Source organism: Rhinolophus ferrumequinum, chromosome X (assembly GCF_004115265.2).
Source record: "Rhinolophus ferrumequinum isolate MPI-CBG mRhiFer1 chromosome X, mRhiFer1_v1.p, whole genome shotgun sequence".
NCBI classification, from domain to species: Eukaryota; Metazoa; Chordata; class Mammalia; order Chiroptera; family Rhinolophidae; genus Rhinolophus; species Rhinolophus ferrumequinum.
The window spans coordinates 1174088-1192105 of NC_046284.1; the positions used below are offsets into that span (position 1 = coordinate 1174088).

General features: G+C 51.2%; 1 protein-coding gene across 6 annotated transcripts; it reads left to right on the forward strand.

The window, feature by feature from the left end:
- Positions 1-11994: 11994 nt before the first annotated feature.
- Positions 11995-17776, forward strand: CITED1 (Cbp/p300 interacting transactivator with Glu/Asp rich carboxy-terminal domain 1). Of its 6 annotated transcripts, XM_033120667.1 has the most exons (4): positions 11995-12655; positions 13156-13174; positions 16544-16667; positions 17169-17776. In XM_033120667.1, exons 1-4 carry the CDS (start codon positions 12235-12237, stop codon positions 17694-17696), a joined length of 1092 nt encoding a protein of 363 aa, XP_032976558.1. In that variant the 5' UTR covers positions 11995-12234; the 3' UTR covers positions 17697-17776. The 6 variants fall into 6 exon arrangements, with proteins under 6 accessions (XP_032976558.1, XP_032976631.1, XP_032976703.1 ...); XM_033120740.1 differs by lacking the exon at positions 13156-13174 and having other exon boundaries at positions 12517-12655; XM_033120812.1 differs by lacking the exons at positions 11995-12655; positions 13156-13174 and adding an exon at positions 13267-13824.
- The last annotated feature ends 242 nt before the right edge of the window (positions 17777-18018 follow it).

Consider the following 18018-nt stretch of genomic DNA (forward strand, 5'->3'; position numbering starts at 1 on the left):
GCTCCAAAAGTTGTTCAACTTGTCTTTACAAATGAAAATAGTGCATAACAACAACAAATATACTAGAGCTAATAAGCAAATTCAGCAAGTTTGCAGGGCACAAGGTCAAGGAAAAAAAATCAGTTATGTTTCTGTATCAATGAACAATCTGAAGAGGAAATTAGAAAAACAATTCTATAAACTAGCATCCAAAAGAATAAAATACTTAGGAATAAACTTAACTAAGGAGGTGAAAGACTTATACACTGAAAACTACAAAATGTTGCTGAAAGAAATTAAAGAAGACAAATAAATGGAAAGACATTTGTGTTCATGATTGGAAAACATAATATTGCTATGGTATCAGTACTACTCAGAGTGATCCACAAAGTCAATGCAATTCCAATAACTTATTTGCAGGAAAATTCATCCTGAAATTCGTCTGGAATCACAAGGGACCTCAACAGCCAAGAAAATATTGAAAAAGAAGAACAAAGTTGGAGGTTTCACACTTCTTGATTTCAAAGCTTACTACAAAGCTACAGTAATCAAAATAGCATGTTACTGGCATCAGTATAGACGTATGGATTAATGGAATAGAGATGAGAGTCCAGAAATAAACCCATACATCTGTGACCAAATGATTTTGGACAAGGGTGCCAAGTCCCTTCAATATGGAAAAAAAAGTCTCTTCAACAAAGGGTACTGGGACAACTGGATCCACATGCAAAAGAATAAATGTATACCCCTTCCTCACACCATATACAAAAACCAACTCAAAATGGATCATACACCTAAATGTAAGAGCTCAAACCATAAAACACTTAGAAGAAAACATAGGGGTAAATCTTCTTGATCTTTGGTTTGGCAATGGATTCTTAGATATGACAACAAATGCAGAAACAACAAAAAGAAAAATATATAAATTTTTGTGCTGCAAAGGACATGATCAACAAAGTGAGAACACAACTCAAAGAATGAGTGGATATATCTGCAAAGCAATATCTAAGAAGGATCTAGTATCTAGAAAACATTAAAACTCAACAAGAGACACTCAACTCAGTTTAGAAATTGGCAAAGAACTTGATTAAACATTTCTCCAAAGAAGATATACAAATGGACAACAAGAACACGAAAGGATGGTCCCATCATTAGTTATTAGGGAAATTCAAATCAAAAGCATAATAAGTTACCAGTTTATTCCTATTTGGATGGCTGTAATTAAAAAAAAATAACAAGAGTCTATGAGGATGTAGAGAAACTGGATCCCTCATACATTGCTGGTGGGAATGTAAAATGGTACAAGCACTGTGGAAAAGAGTTTGACAGTTCCTCAACAAGTTAAATATAGACCTGCCATATGACCCAGCAATTCCACTCCTAGGTGTGTGTCCCCAAAAGAATTGAAAACAGATGTTCAAATTATTGCACATGAATGTTCATAGCAGCAGTATTCACAATGGCCAAAAGCTGGAAATAATTCAGATGTCCACCAATGGATGAATGGATGAAGACACACTTACTTCCACCCTTACCATTTGTTGTATGATTTCCTTATGATAAATTTATTGCAGTGGAACATTACAAACAAACAACACAGACAATGGATTTTGATCCCCAGCAGTGTTGTGTCAATCACAGTCCCACTAGCAGCGGGTGACTGTGGCTGCTGCCACGACTCCCTGGAACTTCATCTTTATCCATCTAAGAGGTAAAAACAGCTCATTGTTTGAATTTTTGTCCCTCTGATTTTATTAGTGATGTTGGACAGGTTTATATGCCTAAAAGTTATATGCCTAGTAAGTTATTACTTAACTACGTCTTTTGCACCTTACTTGAGAGCTTTCCCAACTCTTCAAGTCAGCACTCCTGAGTGGCACAGAGTAGGGGAGCAGTGGCCACGAGCCGCTCCTGGTTTCCCCAGGGGCCCAGGCTAGCTGCAGATATCTGGTGCAACTCTAACATACTTTTCCCCCAACTCACCTACGTGCCTTTTGAATCATGCTGTTGGGAAGCACACTGTGAGTGGCATGGAGCTTGCACTGGCTGGAAATAGAGATCAAGGCAGCATAAGGGTGAGAATGAGGGTTGAGCTGAGGAGTGGAGACCAGCAGAAGGGAAACCAGTAAAGTCACAGTTGTATACTGGGCAGGGACAACTACCATTTCTCAAGGCCTACTCCAGCGCTCTGTGGCTTGCTCCTGTGCCAGGCCCTGAAGTTTTCCTGCCAGACTGGGCTGCCTCCTTCAAATGTGCCTGTCAGCTCCATGGCATGATGCTGGGTTTAGCAGCCTGGATGGCTGGAGGGAGGGGAAAATCGTCATCCTTCCCACCCTGCTGACTCTGTCCGTGACTTACTGGGCTTGCCTCTACCACCCTCCCCCTGGTTTTCATTCATCTTTTTCTCCTTTGAGGAGCAGTCTGCAGAATCTGTTTCACACTCCACTTGTGAGCCCATTTGCCTAACCTCTGCCCATCTCACCTCTGATTCTCATGCACCTTTGCTCTGGTCATGGAGACAGATAATAAATACAAGGCAGCAAGTGGTGATTGGTGCTATGGATGAAAATAAGACAAGTACACGTTGAGAGTGGTGGGGGTGCCCAGGGAAGGCCCGTCTGAGGAGGTGGCCTTCAGCAGAGAGCTGAATTCACTAAGGTGGAAAGCCATGTGACTGTGTGGGAAAGATTATTTCAGGTGGAGGGAACAGCAAATGCAATCCACAGGCAGGAAAAGCCTTGTCACATTCGGAAACAGCAAGCCCGCTGTGCCTGAAGCTGAGGGAATGAGGGGGAGAGGGCAGGTCATACAGGGCATTGTATGGACTTTGAGTTTTGCACCACCTGGGACAGAGAGCCACTGAGGCTCCTGAGCAGGGGAGGACACACTGTAGGGGGCAGGGCACAGGCGAGCAAAGAGACCAGTGGCTTGGGCCAGAATGGTGGCTGTGGAAGTGGTGACAAGTGCTTTGGACAAGTGCTTTTGACAAGTGCATCTCAAGGAGAGCGAACAGAATTTGCTAGTCAGTTGGACATGGGGTGAGAGAGAAAAAGATAGACGAAGGCAAGGTTTGGGGCTCGAGAAATTGGGTAAGGGAGGAGGGGCATGCGGCCAGGTGCCTTATCTGTGCCGAGTTCCGGAAAGAGGCCTGGGCTCTCCCTGAAGTGCGGAGCTCAGCTAGGTGGCTTGCTGGTGGGGGTTACACTGTGGATGAAGGTCAAGGCACTGAGTAACAAAGGGTACTAGGCTCCATGTACATGTTTGTGTCTGCTTATGTCCCCTTCAGTGGCAACAGTATCAAAGCTGAACTTAAGTCCGGCTCCCATGACCTCACCAACCCCATCCTGTGCTGTTTTCCTAGCCCTACCCCCATCAGTGCTTTTACACATACTGTCCGCAACACCTGGTGAACGCTGGCCCTAAGCTCAGACGTAACCTCCTCCTATCTGCCACATGATTTTATTCACATCTGCTTTTCTATCTCCCCCACTGTACTGGGAACTCCTCGAGGGCCAAAGTAGTACCTGGGTCCCCTCTGAGGCCTCGGTGACTGGAGCTCTGCTCACATTTGTGGCCTGAAGGAACAAGCAATAGGAATAACAGCCAGGCCTAGTGAGCCCACCCTGGTGGGCTGGCCTGACTTCCCATACAGTCATATGTGACAATGAGGAAAGCAGGGCCAAGAAGGTGAAGTCAAGCTTGGAACTGGACTGGGCTGGAAGACCGAGTCCATCCCCCAAGCAGCAGGGAACAGGGGTCAGAGAAGAGGAATTACTCACATGTGTACAGCTCTTGAGGGTTTCTAGCCACAGACATTATCTCATTCAACACTGACACAAGCTCACAAGGTACGTATTCTCTTTTTCCCTACTTTACATGTAAGGAAACTGAGGCCCAGTGAGTTAAACTCACTTGCCAAATGTCACACGGCTAGGAAGTGGCAGCCTCAGGACTTGAACCAAAGTCAGTGTGATGGCAGAGCCCCACACTCTTGATATTAGATGAGGCCAATGCCTTGAGCTGGCTGCACAGCCATGTTCCTCTCCCTACCTGTCGCTACTGTGTTCCAGCTGATGGTTGCAAGCACTGGCACTTACTCATCCCCTCAGACCAGGCAAGGCCGGGGCAACACAGCCTGCGATTCAAACATGGCAAGGAAATCATCCATATTCGTGACTCCAAAGGTAATGCTTGGAAGAGCTCTGAAGAAAATGTGCGGGAAGTACAAAGAGAGGCTATGGGAACATTCCTCCCCTCAGGAGCTATTCACAGGCTCCCCCACCCTTTCCCCCAGCCCAGAGTCCCCTGGAGCACTCTGGGGTGCAGGGGCGTGTGGAGGGGGGAGCGGGGAGATGCCTTCTTTCCTTTTGGGCGCTGGCCTGGAACATGCTTGGCTGGCAGCAGCTGGGCCCTCGCACCTATTCGTCTAGGTCCCCTCCTTCACTGACACACACTGCTTCCAGATGGCTGGTCACTTAGCCTTCACCCCACTTTGGGCCTTTGTCTTTCTCGTTTGATTTCTGTTCCTTGCCTTGTTTTCTTCCCCATTGGCTCTGACACTCAGTTTGCAGGAAAGGCAAGAAGCCTCTCTGAGATGGGGGGATAGCTAGAGACTGGGAAAGAGAGATAGAACCAAGTAGGACTGGATTCAAATCTTCACTTGCTAGCTGTGTGACCTCAGCAAAGTTGCCTCACCTCTCTGAGCCTCCCTCCCTCATCTGTAAAATGGAGCTGATAATAATAGCAAGAAGCTCCCATCAGGGAGGAGAGGGTGTGAGAATCCATCTTGCTCATGGGTGGGAGAGGTGTTTACAAACTATAAGGGGCAGGTCCCACCAGTGTTACTTAGGAGGCAATGAGGCTCTGGGGCCAGTGTGTTTCGTTGGAATCCTCAGCCCAAAACATACAGGGTGGAGAATGTTGGCAAGTTGTCTAACATCTCTGTGCCTCAATTTCCCTATCAGCAAAATAGGAATGACGCAATGATAGTACAGCAGGTCCTGGCATAATGTCATTTCCTTCAATGTTTCGTTATAATGTAGATGAGATGCCGTAGGAACCTAAGTCTTGTTCATATCAGTTAGCCTGTGGAAAAACTTCTTTCCTTATTCCTTGTTTCGCTCATAGTCCAAGGACATATCAATGACATGAAGTGAGGTGAGGACTGTACTCGCCTAACACGCGTGTCTGGGGGGGTTAGATGACAGAATAAGTATGGAGCACTAAGAGTGAGGGTCTGTCATCTAAGAAGTACTCAGGAAATGTTACCATTGACGGTTTTAACCAGAGCTAGTAGGAGCAGAAGCATCCTGAAGCATTTTCTTAGTGGCATGGGGCCCCGGCAGGGCCCTAGGCTGGGCGGTGATGCAGATTCATCTCTTCACAGGACCTGCAGGCACAGGCCACCTGAAATTCAGCTTGTGTTCCTCTGGCAAAGCTGTTTGCCCTGGGGTGACGATTGTGCAAACCACAGGGAGCAGAACCTGTTTCTAATAGCTCCCAGAGGAGTTACGCTTTTGTGATTAGCACAGGGAGACTGAGTGCTCAGTGACAGGCACTGTCTGTGCCAAAGCAGGACAGGGACCCTGGGTAATTGGCCCGTGGTCCTCTCTTCATGGCTGGCAGCAGAGTCCACTGACCCTTGACGTACACTTTGATCTCCGTGGCTGTGGGAATCCGGAGAAACATGCAAAATGAATCCTAACCACAGACCCAGAGTTAAGGGCCAAGAGGGGCAATAGGGGCTTCTCCATGCCAGCAGGGGCTCTGATTAGTAGAAAACCAGGGTCCATGGATGGATGATGAGTGCAAGTTTCAGGTCTCAGACGCAATGAGGTTGCAAAGCTGGGAGGGCAGGGAAATGCTCCCGGCCACAGATGAGATTGGGGGCCAAGGCGATCGCAGCCTGATGCCTCAGTAAGCAGGACCACCCTAAAATGGCTTCACCTTTTGAAGGATGAAGTTGAGAGACATTGCACTGGCCTGAGAGTGGTGGGTGGCAGAAAACAGAGAGCAAACAAAAGCACAAAGGTTTGTGTTCTAGAAGAACTGAAAGTAGGGAAGGCCTGGCCTGCTTAGGGCCTAGCCAAAATGTATTTAGCAAAGTGAGATGAGACTCTGTCACTCTCTGGCCTCCCTTCACACTGCCCTTTAGGGCATCATTGCGTATGGCTGGACAGGCAAAGAAAGGGAGCGCTGCGGTGAAAAACCAGCGTCCTGGGCCCTGAGGAGAAAGCCCCTCTCTGTGCTGCTGGAGAGAGGCAGGGAAAAGTTCCCCACAGTTTGGCCAAAAGTCATCCTGCCTATTGCTCTTTTTGACACAACCTCACACTTTCTTTCCAGTCCTATATTCCTGGCTGTGTGCAAGCTATTTCCACTTGGATGTTCTGCCAACAGCTCAAACTAAACATGCTTAAAGCAGAGTTTCTCTTCCCCCACAAAGCCTCACACCTTCCCAAGGCTTCACTGCTGACACCCAGACAGCCCAGGGCCTGGCCAGCCCTGCCACCTCTCGCCCTCTGCCACTACCTCTCTCGCTCCCTGCCTTTAAACCCGGTGCTCCTCCCGGGTAATATTTTTCAGAGCCATCTTTGCCATACCCAGGCTGCAGCCGTCTCCCACCCTGTACCTCCTCCCTGGGCTCCCCCTCAGGGCCTCTCCCGCAGCCTGGGCCTCATACACACACTTATAGCCATGGGCGTGGTAGTGCATCCAAGCTAGAAGAAAGAAAAGCATAGTCACAGATAACAGAGGTGCAGGAAGCCCATTGGGGAGAATGAGTCAGACCCGGTGGTCGATCCCAGCTCTGCCAATCACTAGCTGGACGATCTTGGCCTGTGTTATCTCACCTCTGTGTGCCTCAAAGCCCTTCTCTCTAAAACAGGGTTGATAGTATTGACTGCGTAGGGTTCCTGTGAAGTTCAGTGCTAGAGTGGGGTACAGACAAGGGGCATCCACTAGAATGACACCCACCAAAGGCTGGAGTGGGCAGAGCCATGAAGACAGTCCCCAAGGGTGCAAGAGGCTGGGTGGCCAGCACTGTTTGTATATTTGTGGTTTTCCCATTATGTATAAAACCAGGAAATCAAGTAGGGAATCAATTCAACTGGACCCATTCTTGGCCCTTCCCAAACTTCCCCCATCCCCTTGTGTAAACAGGAAGCCAAGGTTGCAATCTCTGAAGCTGACAGTGCCTGACGGTGCCCTGTCTCTGCTCTCCTCTATTTCTCAAAGCCCCTTCCCCAGTACTAATCTCATTGCATCTCTTGTTCTCTTCTTTTCAACCCTCCTCCTCCTCTTGTTTTTTTAACACAGGAGCAGAAGCCAGTGCCTGCCCAAGCCCGCTGGCCTGGGGCACAGGAATGTAGCCGCTCCCTGGGCGCAGGGTGGCCGGCCCAGGCGCTCACTCAGGCTGGCAGCCGGCAGGCGCAGAGCTGGGGAGGCTCCGGCACCTTGCTCTGAGGGGCTGGAAAGCACTACAGACGTTAGCTCATCACTCCTTGGCAGTGGCCCGCAGGTCTGCTATTCTCACTAGCATCTTCAGGATGGGGAAATGGAGGCACGACCACACTCAGTACAGTTGCTGACTCACAGGATCCCAAGGCAGGGTCTCCAGATGGAGTAAGGGAGAAAAGGGCCACCCCGACTTCCCCACACCTACTTGTGTTGCTTGAGAATGTATAGGGCAAGGAAGAATATAGGAAAGAACTGTGGTCCAGAGTGCAGTATCTAAAGGAGGCATCAGGGGACAATGGCAGTGCAGTGGCAACGACCCACCATCTCTGAGCCCCCACATGTGAAGGGGCCCCAAAACAGCTGCAGCCTTGTTCACTAGCCCGCTAGGAATGACTCACCACTCTTACTGAGATAAAGTCTGCATGGCAGACACCAAAGGGTTAACTCTGATGCGGTTGACTTGATTACTATGTTTTCCTCCTGGTGCTTTTCTGTTATTTCCCAATTCTGTGCAGGGAACAATTATGACATTTATAACCAAACAAAATATTAATCACTTTTAAGTATTAAAAAGAAGCAACTGGGATATGGCTTGGAGAGGGGAGCCCAGGTCAAGACCACTCTCTCACTTATCATTGTGTGACCTAGGACAAGTGACTTCGCCTCTTTGAATCCCAGTTTTCTATAAAATGTAGGTAATCAACCCCACAGGGTTAGCATATAATTGAAAGAGATAATGTATATGAAAATGCTTTTTAAAAAACACTTATGTGTGGGTGGCTGGTTAGCTCAGTTGGTTAGAGCACAGTGCTGGTAGCACCAAGGTTGCTGGTTCGATTCCCACATGGGCCACCATGAGCTGCGCCCTCCTTTAAAAAAAAAAACAAAAAAACACTTAAGGAACTTTTCAAACATATACACAAGTAAACATTATAATAAAGGCATGTACCCATCTTATTTTATCTCTATCCCCACCCACTTAACTCTATCCCCACCAGAATATTTTAAAGCAAATCCCAGACACACCCTTCTTTCCCATAAATACTCCAGTATTGAGTGCTTTTTTACATTTTTCATAATTAAAAAATAATTCATGATGACTGCAAAAGAGTTAGAAAATGAAGAAATCATGTATAAAGGAGAAAACAAAAATCACCCATTATCCCACCACCCAGAGACAAGCATGTTTTGCAGGAGCCTAATATATATGTATATATGTGTATATATATATGGGACCCTACTGTATGTGCCAATTGTATGTATCATTTTATTATCATTATAAAAATAATAAAATCATATTATGGAAAAATCAAGATGGAAAATTACCCATAATCCTTTACCACCTAATATATTAAAAAATAATATTTTCATATATTTCCTTCCTATTTTTTTCAAGTTACATACATACTTTTAACATAAGAGGGACCATACTGATTGTGCACTTTTCAAATTATGAATCTGTTTTAATTGTAAGAAAATATAATCATATTGCAGAAAAGTAAAGTCAAAGAAAAATAGCACCAGTCATCCCACTACTCAATTATAGTCACTGTTCTCATTTTGGTGACAATATTTCTTCTATGCAGATACAATTTTAACAAAAGTGGGAGCATACTGTTTATGCAGTTCAATAACTATAAACTCATATTTAATTACAAGAATAATATTGTACGACATGGAGAAAAGAGAAAAAAAATCACTCATAATCCTACCACACCACTGACACTCTTGCTGGTTTGGTGTTTTTCTGACCTGTAATCATACATGGTTGGGAATATAGTGAGCATTTAATATTCTACTCTTTGTGCCCTTTGCAACTTGGCATCATATATATGCAACTTTGTACCCAGAGGGTTTTTTTATTTTAATATTTTGTAGTGAACATTTTCCCATAAATAAGAGTTTGGGAAATTAGGGTTTTTTAAGGGTCAAGGTCCCAAGGGACACTTCCTCACCATGGACTGTTTGATTGCTTTCTATTTTTCACTAATACAAACAATTCTGCTCCAAACATTCTTGAACGAAGACTTATGCTTTTTAACTTTTCTACACACGTATTGAGTATATGTTTCTGGAGACCACTCTGGATGTTTAAGTGATCACTTGTATTGGTTCCTCATTTACTCCTGTCACGTGGCTCCGACAGCCCTTGGTTCTGGGCGGTGGGATTTTTAGAACAAATCTGCATTTTCCTCTCCTTCATCCCCTCTCAGTTTATTTTTTATTTATTTTTTTAATTAATCAGTCAGCAAGTATTATTGAGCCTGAAGTGTGAGAGCTGAAGCAGGGCTAGGAGGCCAAAGGAAAAGGGTCAGAAGGCACAAAAACAGCATTTTGTGACCACTTACTACACAGCAGGCACCAACCAGGCTAAGCTTTTCCATCCTTGCTACCATTATTATCCCCATTTAACAGATAGGGAACGAGGGCCCGAGGAGTGAGGCCACTTGGCCTACCATCACAAGCTAGGAAACGTCAGGGTAGAGATTTAAACCCAGGCGACCGACCCGACCGTATACTCTGAGCACAGTCTAGCCGCCTCCTTACCCTCCTAGGCAGCGGGGTGTAGGGGTGAGGGTAAGGACTCTGCCTGCAGTCAGCCTGACACGGATTCAAACACCCGCCTCCTAGTTGCGTGAACTTGGGCAAATCTCTGGGACTCCGTTTCACCTTTAGTAAACCCTGCCTCACAGGGCTGTCGTGGGAATTAAATGAGATGATGGACGGGAACGTGCCAGGCCCAATGCTGGCGCGAAGAGGGCTCTTGCCGGGTGACCATCCCAGTCCTCTACTTGCCAGGCGAGCTCGCAGTCTAGCTGCCAAGTTGGAAAGAGTTCGGCGGAGAGCTCTGAGCTCGGCTGGAGCCGCCTGAGAAGTCGGAGACCCAAGGCAGATTTGCAGAGAAATGCAAATGTCTTCTCTCTCTCTCTCTCTCTTTCTCTCTCTCTCTCTCTCTCTCTCTCTCTCTCTCTCTCTCTCCCCCCCCCCGCAACTAGCCTCCTCTCCCATCGCCCCCAAAAGAAAGGGGTGGCACTCCAAAGCTGAGTGCCTGAAGCTCCTCTTTCCTGCTGTCCAGGAGGTGGGCAGGGGAGATGACAGGAAGTCACCAGTGGGGAGACCCTTTCCGGCATGGGGGCACAGAAATGTGGCGGAGGGCGCTCCTCTTTCTGCCCTTCAAGGGTCCGGATGGGGGAGGGGCTGGCTGTTGAGCAACTGCTCCGGAGACACTCCAGAAGCCGAGATGAACATATGCCTCTTTCTAACAATTGGTCTGGGAGCCATCCAATAGATGGAGGGCGGATCCGCCACCTCCCGGATCCGGAGCCTGCAACGAAGACTCTGCCACCGTTTCCAGAACAGCTCCCCAGCACTGGCTGAGGCGGAGGGTAGTAGGTCCGAGGTACAAATTAGCGACGCGCAATTCGAAAACCTAGGGTCTCTCCCCTCAGGCAAACACTGAGATGGATTGAGGGTGTATTTTACAGGCAAACTCTGTAGGGTTTTATGGTCTCGACAGATCCCGCCTTTTATCAGAGGGAAAGTGGGCACGATCCATGAACTTTGGGCAAAGTGAGAGAACACAGTGATGGTGTATAGGGTGTGGTTATTACTGGGGTTTGCGTTGGTGCAAGGCAGTTTTGGGGGCTGGGGAATGGCTTTACCTGGAGTCCAGAGAACTAGCCCAAGCCTCCTCCAGGTATCAAGGAAGGGCCTTGACCTGTCCCTCTGTTTACTGCTCATCTTTGTGTCAGTAAGCTGGTCAGGCCCTCAGCAAACAGAACTTTGTTCGAAGAGCAAATGCAAGGCACTTGGAGATGAAAGGAAGAAAAGAGAAAAGAAGAAACAAAAAAGAAAAGGGGGGGAAGTAAAATACCTTTAGGTCTTCAAACCCAATTAAGAAGACAGAACACATACATAGTGAAAATGCCTTCAGTGACATTCCCTCCCCCCACCTTTTTTCTTCACATCAGCACTTAAAAAGAGAGAGAGAGAGCAGTTATAAACAATGTAAACTGAGTAGTTGTTGCTGAAAGGGGCCAAAAAAGAGTGTGGTAGAGGGTAGTCTTGATGGCCTTCCTGTAAGAGGTGAGCTGAGAGCTTCTTGGCCACAAGGAACACGTACTGAGATGAAGAAGGCGTGGTCCTCTTTCCCATAAAGATTTGTAAGATAGAATTCCAACCCGAGAAAGATGTGCTCCAAATGCTAGGTGGGAATGAGTGTACAATCGTAATAAAACAACCTGGCTTGGCAGGAAGGCAGGAGGAATCCCCGCCAGCCCCGGGGCAAGCTCTTCGTCCCCTGCTGCCTGTTCTTGGCGTTTTGGCGGACCTCGTGAGCTGCACCTGGCCCCACGTCCCTGAGGGCAGCATGTCTCCTTGTGGCATCCCGCCAGCCTCTGTCCGTTCTACATAACCACGAGAGAATCCCTGGGACCCATCCCCGGCTGAGGCCTTCCAGGGAAGCCACCGCTGCCAATCGAATAGGCCCTCAATGAGGCTCTACCTGGAATCTGGCGACTTTAAGGGGGAAAAGGGACCCTCGTCACGTCCCTTCAACGAGGGAGATTTTGCGCCCCAAAGGGGCAGATGTGCTCTGAGAAAGCCCTACAGAGAACCCAAATCGTGCCCCGTAGGTAAGGTCCCGTGTGCGTCCCCTTCCTCGGGGTCATTCCCTAAATCCATAGCCTTCCCCCTAGCTCCCTGAAGCCCTGTCAGGCCACCCGCTAGATTTAGGTCAGAAAACACACAGCTCTCCTTCGCCTCAGCGAAATTACTAAGTGGAATTTATTGGGCAAGTCCATGCAGGGCAGTGGGGAGAGACCGTGTCCCGGGACCGGGCCCCCGCCAGCTTTAGAAGTACAGGCGTTGGCCGGGGGCTCAGGGCTCGGGGTGCCCATGGCCAGGGCTCGCCAGCCCCACCTCGGGAGCCGAGGCTGGTTCCCAGCGCTACTGGACCCGCGGGGCCGCTCGGACTCCGTTCCCCAGCCGGCCCTTCGCTTTCACACGATCCGCGGTGACTGCACCAGCTCGAGCGCCTTTAAAGGGCCACACACGCCAGCCGCCGCTATAAAATGTTCCCAGCGGCACAGCTGCAGAAGGGGCACCGCTGAGCTGCCGAGAGGAGACTTGCTCCGCCCGGCAGCCCGTCCGCAGCCCGCCAGCGAAGGGTCGTTCCTGGCGAGGAGGAAGAAGGCTGAGGAAGGCACAGCTCTAGCGCTGGGTGAGTATCCAGTTCAGATTTTGCCACCAACTCGCCCACGAGCCAGGACATGTGCTAATAATGCCCTAAGCCGGTTATAAAGACGTGGAAATTGGGGGGAGAGGAAAAAAGGGGGGAAAGGGTCTGTCCTTCCTGGGATTCCTAGCCGAAGCCAGCCAGCTGCTGTGTGCGTGTGCGTCAGGGCTCTCCGGGCGGCAATGGGAGCTTGAGAGCCGGGTCCCCCGCACCGGGGAGGGAGCGCGGTAGCCGCCACCGCCACCGCCCCGGAGTCAGGCGCCGAAGCTGCGGGCGGGAGGGCACGGGCGCGGGCCGGGGCCGCCTGGCGCGGTACGGTGCGGCGCGGCGGCGGCGCGGCGGTGCGGGCTTTTCCCAGGCGCCCCGGGGTCGGGTGGCACTGAGCGCGACCGGCTGGCGGCGGCGGTGGCGGCGTGCGTGCCAGGGGCTGGGGGCTCCGCCGCTTCGCCCGCGGCTTACCGGGCTCCGCGCTTCCCTCTCTCCAGGGCAGGCGGCTTCACGGAGGTAAGCCGGGCCGCCGGGTAAGGCGCTGGGCTGGGCGGAGAGGCTGGATTCTCCCGCCGAGCCGGCGTGCGGAGCGGGCGGCGGGCGGGCGGGTAGGGGGTCTCTGGGGGACTTGTTTTCTGTTTGAAAGCTGCTCTGCTGGGGGTGGAGGGGCCGCCGCCCGCCCGCCTGCGAGCCTGTTCGCTCGCTAGCGCGCCTGCCTGCCGGCCAGCCGGGCCGGGCACCCGCTTCTCCCCGGGAGACGGCACCTTTTCTCCCCGCGCCCGCGCTTTCTTCAGCTTGGCTTCCACCGACTTTGCTAACCGCCCGGACCGCATCTGGACGCTCCGGCTCCGGGGCTGCACAAAGCTCAGGTTTCCTTCGGGGGCTGGAGGCGAGAGGGGCTTTTCCGGTCGAGTTCAGCGGAATTGCGGGCTGGAAGTTAGAGAATTTGGGCAACTTGCCTCTACTACCCAATGGACCTCTCCTCTCCGCCGAACGCACGCCCACACACCCACGCACACCCACGCACACACCCCTCTGCCTATAAATGAGCCAGCGCAGCGGAGCCGGCGGCGTACTGAGTCCTGCCTCGCCAAGCGCCGGACTTGGAGTCAGAAAGACGTGGCTGCGAATCCCGGCTCCGCCACTTTCTAGCGCTGTGACCTTGGGCAAGTTACCCAACCTCTCCGAGCCTCTTGCACTCTTCCTGCTAGCGGGGTTAGAGCACACACCACAGGCGGCTGGGCTAGGGGCTAGGCTCCGCCTGCGGCCGCGTCGGAAGCTCAGCGGGCGCTCAGTAAGTGTTGGTGAGGCGCTGGAGTGGTCGCGGCTGGTGCTTGAGTGCATCCCCGCGCGGCTGCACCGCGGGGCCCCAAACTCGCGGCGGAGGCCGAGACCTCGCGCCCTCTCCGCCTGTCCACGCGGTCTCTAGGATCCGTTCCCTACACAGTACTTGCGGGAACGGACGCTCGGGGCTCTGGTGGCCTGGGTGCCCGCGCCCACCGTGCAGGGATGCTCCAGGTCGCCCCCAGCTCCGGCGGCTCCTGAGATGCGGCGACCAGGGCAGCCGAGCTGTCTGCAAACAACCGGCCTTTAGTTTTCAGGTGGCGAAACTGACTGGTCTGGTAAGAGCGTGTCCAAGCCAAGCCGCAAGTGCTTTGGATTTTTCAATTTCTCCTTCTGAGTGAGAAAATAACAATCGAGATGGAACCAGCCGGTTGATGCCATTTTAACTTTTGGTCCCCCAACAGGTCAAAGACGAGCCCCTCTACCTGCCTTACTCTCCCTTTTTTCTTATTCCTCCCCCACCCCCATCTGGGCGGAATGGGGCTGCCGGACCGCGGGAAGGTCTGAAGCGAAGGGAGGGCGGCGGGACCGGGAAGTGGTGGCCGGGGCCCGCGAGGCCCGAGCTGCCGAGAAGGCACTTGTTGCTCTGGGCTGCCCAGCCGCCTCTCGCAGCCGTTTCACAGCGGACAGCTCGCGGCTTGGAGAGAGGGCTGGGACGTTTCCGTGCTGGCAACTTTTGCCTTGGAACGGGCTGGGTAGCGGAGTAGGGACAGAAAATCGGGGAAGCCGGGGCATGGGTTCCGATCGAAAAGCGAGTGTCTCCTCGGACGGACTCAACAACACTTACTGAGCACTTACGGAGCACAGACCCAGGTCGGGGGTCAGGACAGGTGGCGGGGGAACGGTGATGGGAGGCGACATATCTAAATGGAAACAGGGTCTCGTTTAGGGGAGCTCCCAACCTGCCGGGGGAGACATTGTATAGTCAGTCGTCTTCCCCAGGAACTAATATCAGAACAAATAGTTTTTTCTGGTTCCCTCTCTCTTTTTTTCTATTTTTCCCTCTTTTTTTTTCCTTAGTGTAGTTGCTACTGTTGTTTCTTTTTTTGTACCTGGAGTCATAAAGAAGGAAGGCTGCATAGGCACCAGGAAAGATGGGCAGGGTCCACCAGCATTTTTCTTAGGACATGAGAATTGCTTGATACTGAAGGTGCTGGGTTTTCGAAGACGAGGTGGATTAGACTTCTTGTCTTATGTTCACTGCCTTGAATATTCCCAGGCTGCCTCAGTGAAGGGATGGGGCTCCACTCAGGCAGCGGTGGTGGCAGACCCAGCAACTGACTTTTTCTCATGTTTTCTTCCCCTCCCTTCTTTTTTTCTATTTTTCTTGCCTCCCTCTCCTACAAGTAAGTGGTGTGAGGATGATAAAAGAGAGGTAGTAATAGGCCACTTTCTAGAAGTGTCTGAGCAGATTCTTAATGACTACTGGGGGGAGGGAGGTGTCAGGAGAATTCTAGCCTTGTTGGAAAGATGAGAGACGCTTTTTAAGGTGCTGAAAAGTAAGAGTCTGGGCCGAAAGGTGTTTATAAATGTGAAATTGGACATCTCTAATTCATTGTGAAAGGTGGAATCTATGAGTTTTTAGAGAAAACAAGCTTCTAGGAAAATAACTAGAAAGTTCTCAGGTGTGGAGATTTTTTTCTTTTCTGATTTGGGGGGATTATTTTCCCCTCATCCTGTCCTTTGGCACTTGAGCTAGGGAATTATTTCTTCCGCAGCCAGCCATTTGACTCATTCCAGGTGTGATTCAGTGGGCGCGCATAAGAGTGCTAGATCCTGCTCCCAGAACCACTGCCACCTGAGTAGAAAGCCCTTGAAGCTCTGCCTGTCTCCCTCCAGGGAGAATTGCCCCCACCTGCCACTACTGGTGAGCTTGGCGGGGCTCAGAACAGGTGTCCCAAGAAAGCCCGGTGCTGCCGAGCCTGTCCTGGAGGGCGCTTGACACGGGGAGGAAATTGGCGACATTCCTGGCTGCTGTCTGGCTGCCTCAGAGCCCCCCCTCCCAACCTTGATCGTGGCTTTTCTCACACCCACATCTGAGGCAGGGCTTTGGAGCCCCGTGCCATTTGCTTTGGGGACTTACTCCTTCCCTGGGCTACAGCCTCTAGCTTGCTAGGCCTGCCTTGCCCTGACTCCTTCCCACTTTCTCCCAGTCCTTGTGGAGGCCCCAGCTCTACAGCCCGGATGTCTGTCGGTGAGTGGCCCATTAAGTGGTCCATTAAGACAGTGGTGCTTAGGGACATTTCTGCCTTCAGAATCTGCAACAGTGCCATCCCTACCCCACCCCCACACACTTGGGGCTCTGAAATCACTGCGCTGAGGAAACGCATTGTGTCCCCCTTGGTGATGTGCCTAGCTGGCTACCTGGGCAGCACCTGGCTGAGCTGAGCACCTTTCCTGCATCAGGTGTCCTCTGGTCTAACCCTGTCACCATCCTTGCCTTGTAGCTGTGTGGAGTTGGCCTGCTTTGGTCTGTGTTAGGGTTTCCTTGGTCAGTGAAGCCTTTGTGCTCCTAATCTCTTCTCCCTCGCATACATACAGCACAACAGCCCAGCTGGCAGCATCACCTCCCACCAACTTATCCAACTTCTGCCAAGTCTCTGAAATGCCAACCACCTCGAGACCTGCACTTGATGTCAAGGGTGACACCTCACCTGTGAAGGAGGTAACTTGCCATTTTACACGTGGAGATACTGAGGCATGGAAAGATGAGCTGGTGTGGGGCCCTCGTGAGTGTCTGGTATCCCTGAGCAGAGAGGAGAGAGCAGGGTTTTCTCTGGGGACAATGAGAAGAGCTTGTGCCTAAATGTGGTCAGATGGAACCCACTCGGGTTGTTGAAAGATGGCAGGGCCGGGAGCAGAGAAGTACAATTGGAACAAGACAGCGGCATTGAAAAGATGAACGTGGGGTGGAGAAGAGGGACAATGAGATGCCCTTATTAGAATGGTGAGATGGAGGGAGGGAGATGAAAGCAGCAAAGCCACTTGGGCTGGCAGGTGCCCAGCATGAGGACTTGGCTCTGAGAGCCATGTAGCAAAAGGATCCTGGGCTAGGAGCCTAACCCTGCAGGGGGCCTTCTTGTACCTCCGCACCACTCTCCCCAAAGGCAGTGCATGTATGAGCTTTCTGGGTTTGTTCTATGCTGTGCTTTTCTCTGTCTTCTAGGACGCCAGCAAAGACATGAGCTCTCTGGCCTACTCTAGCCTAGGGCTGAAAGATCGCAAAGCGGTAGCCATCCTGCACTACCCTGGGGCAGCCGCCAATGGAACCAAGGCCAGTGAGGCTGCCCCTGGTGCCTCGGGATCTGCATCTCCAATGGGCTCTCCTACCACCACCCCTCCCACCAAACCCCCACCCTTTAATGTGCACCCAGCCCCCCACCTGCTAGCCAGTATGCAGCTGCAGAAACTTAACAGCCAGTATCATGGGATGGCCGCCACCACTCAGGCCCAACCTGGGGAGGCAGGGCCCCTGCAAAACTGGGGCCTGGGGGCTCAGGCGGGAGGTGCGGGGTCCCCCTCTCCTTCTGCTGGTGCCCAGAGCCCTGCTATCATTGATTCGGACCCAGTGGATGAGGAGGTGCTGATGTCGCTGGTGGTGGAACTGGGACTGGACCGGGCCAATGAGCTTCCGGAGCTGTGGCTGGGGCAGAATGAGTTCGACTTCACTGCGGACTTTCCATCTGGCTGCTGATGCCAGCTGTCCCTAAAGATGGAGGAATAAAGCCACCAATTCTGTTGTAAATAAAAATAAAAGTTACAAAGAGATGGACCGACTGGATGTGTTCTTCACTGAGGTCTAAAGGGGTATAGCATGGTCTGATGTCCTTGCAGCAATTCTGAGGCCCATGGTGGGACTGTGGGTGGATAGCTGTGAGAGAGCTGGATGGGATGGGTGGAGTGGGGAGGACTGGAGAGGGCTGCTCACCAAATGCCTGCTGCCGGCTCCACCGCCACCGAGTTATCTCCAGGAGTACTGTCCTATTCCAGGCTGAATACAGGAGCTGCTTGGGGGC

Excerpts from the sequence above, each read along its gene's own strand:
- CITED1 (XM_033120667.1), top strand. The coding sequence starts at position 12,235 with ATGCAGGGCAGTGGGGAGAGACCGTGTCCCGGGACCGGGCCCCCGCCA. Across the intron at positions 16,668-17,168 it reads ACACCTCACCTGTGAAGGAG|GACGCCAGCAAAGACATGAG; the intron begins GTAACTTGCCAT and ends TCTGTCTTCTAG.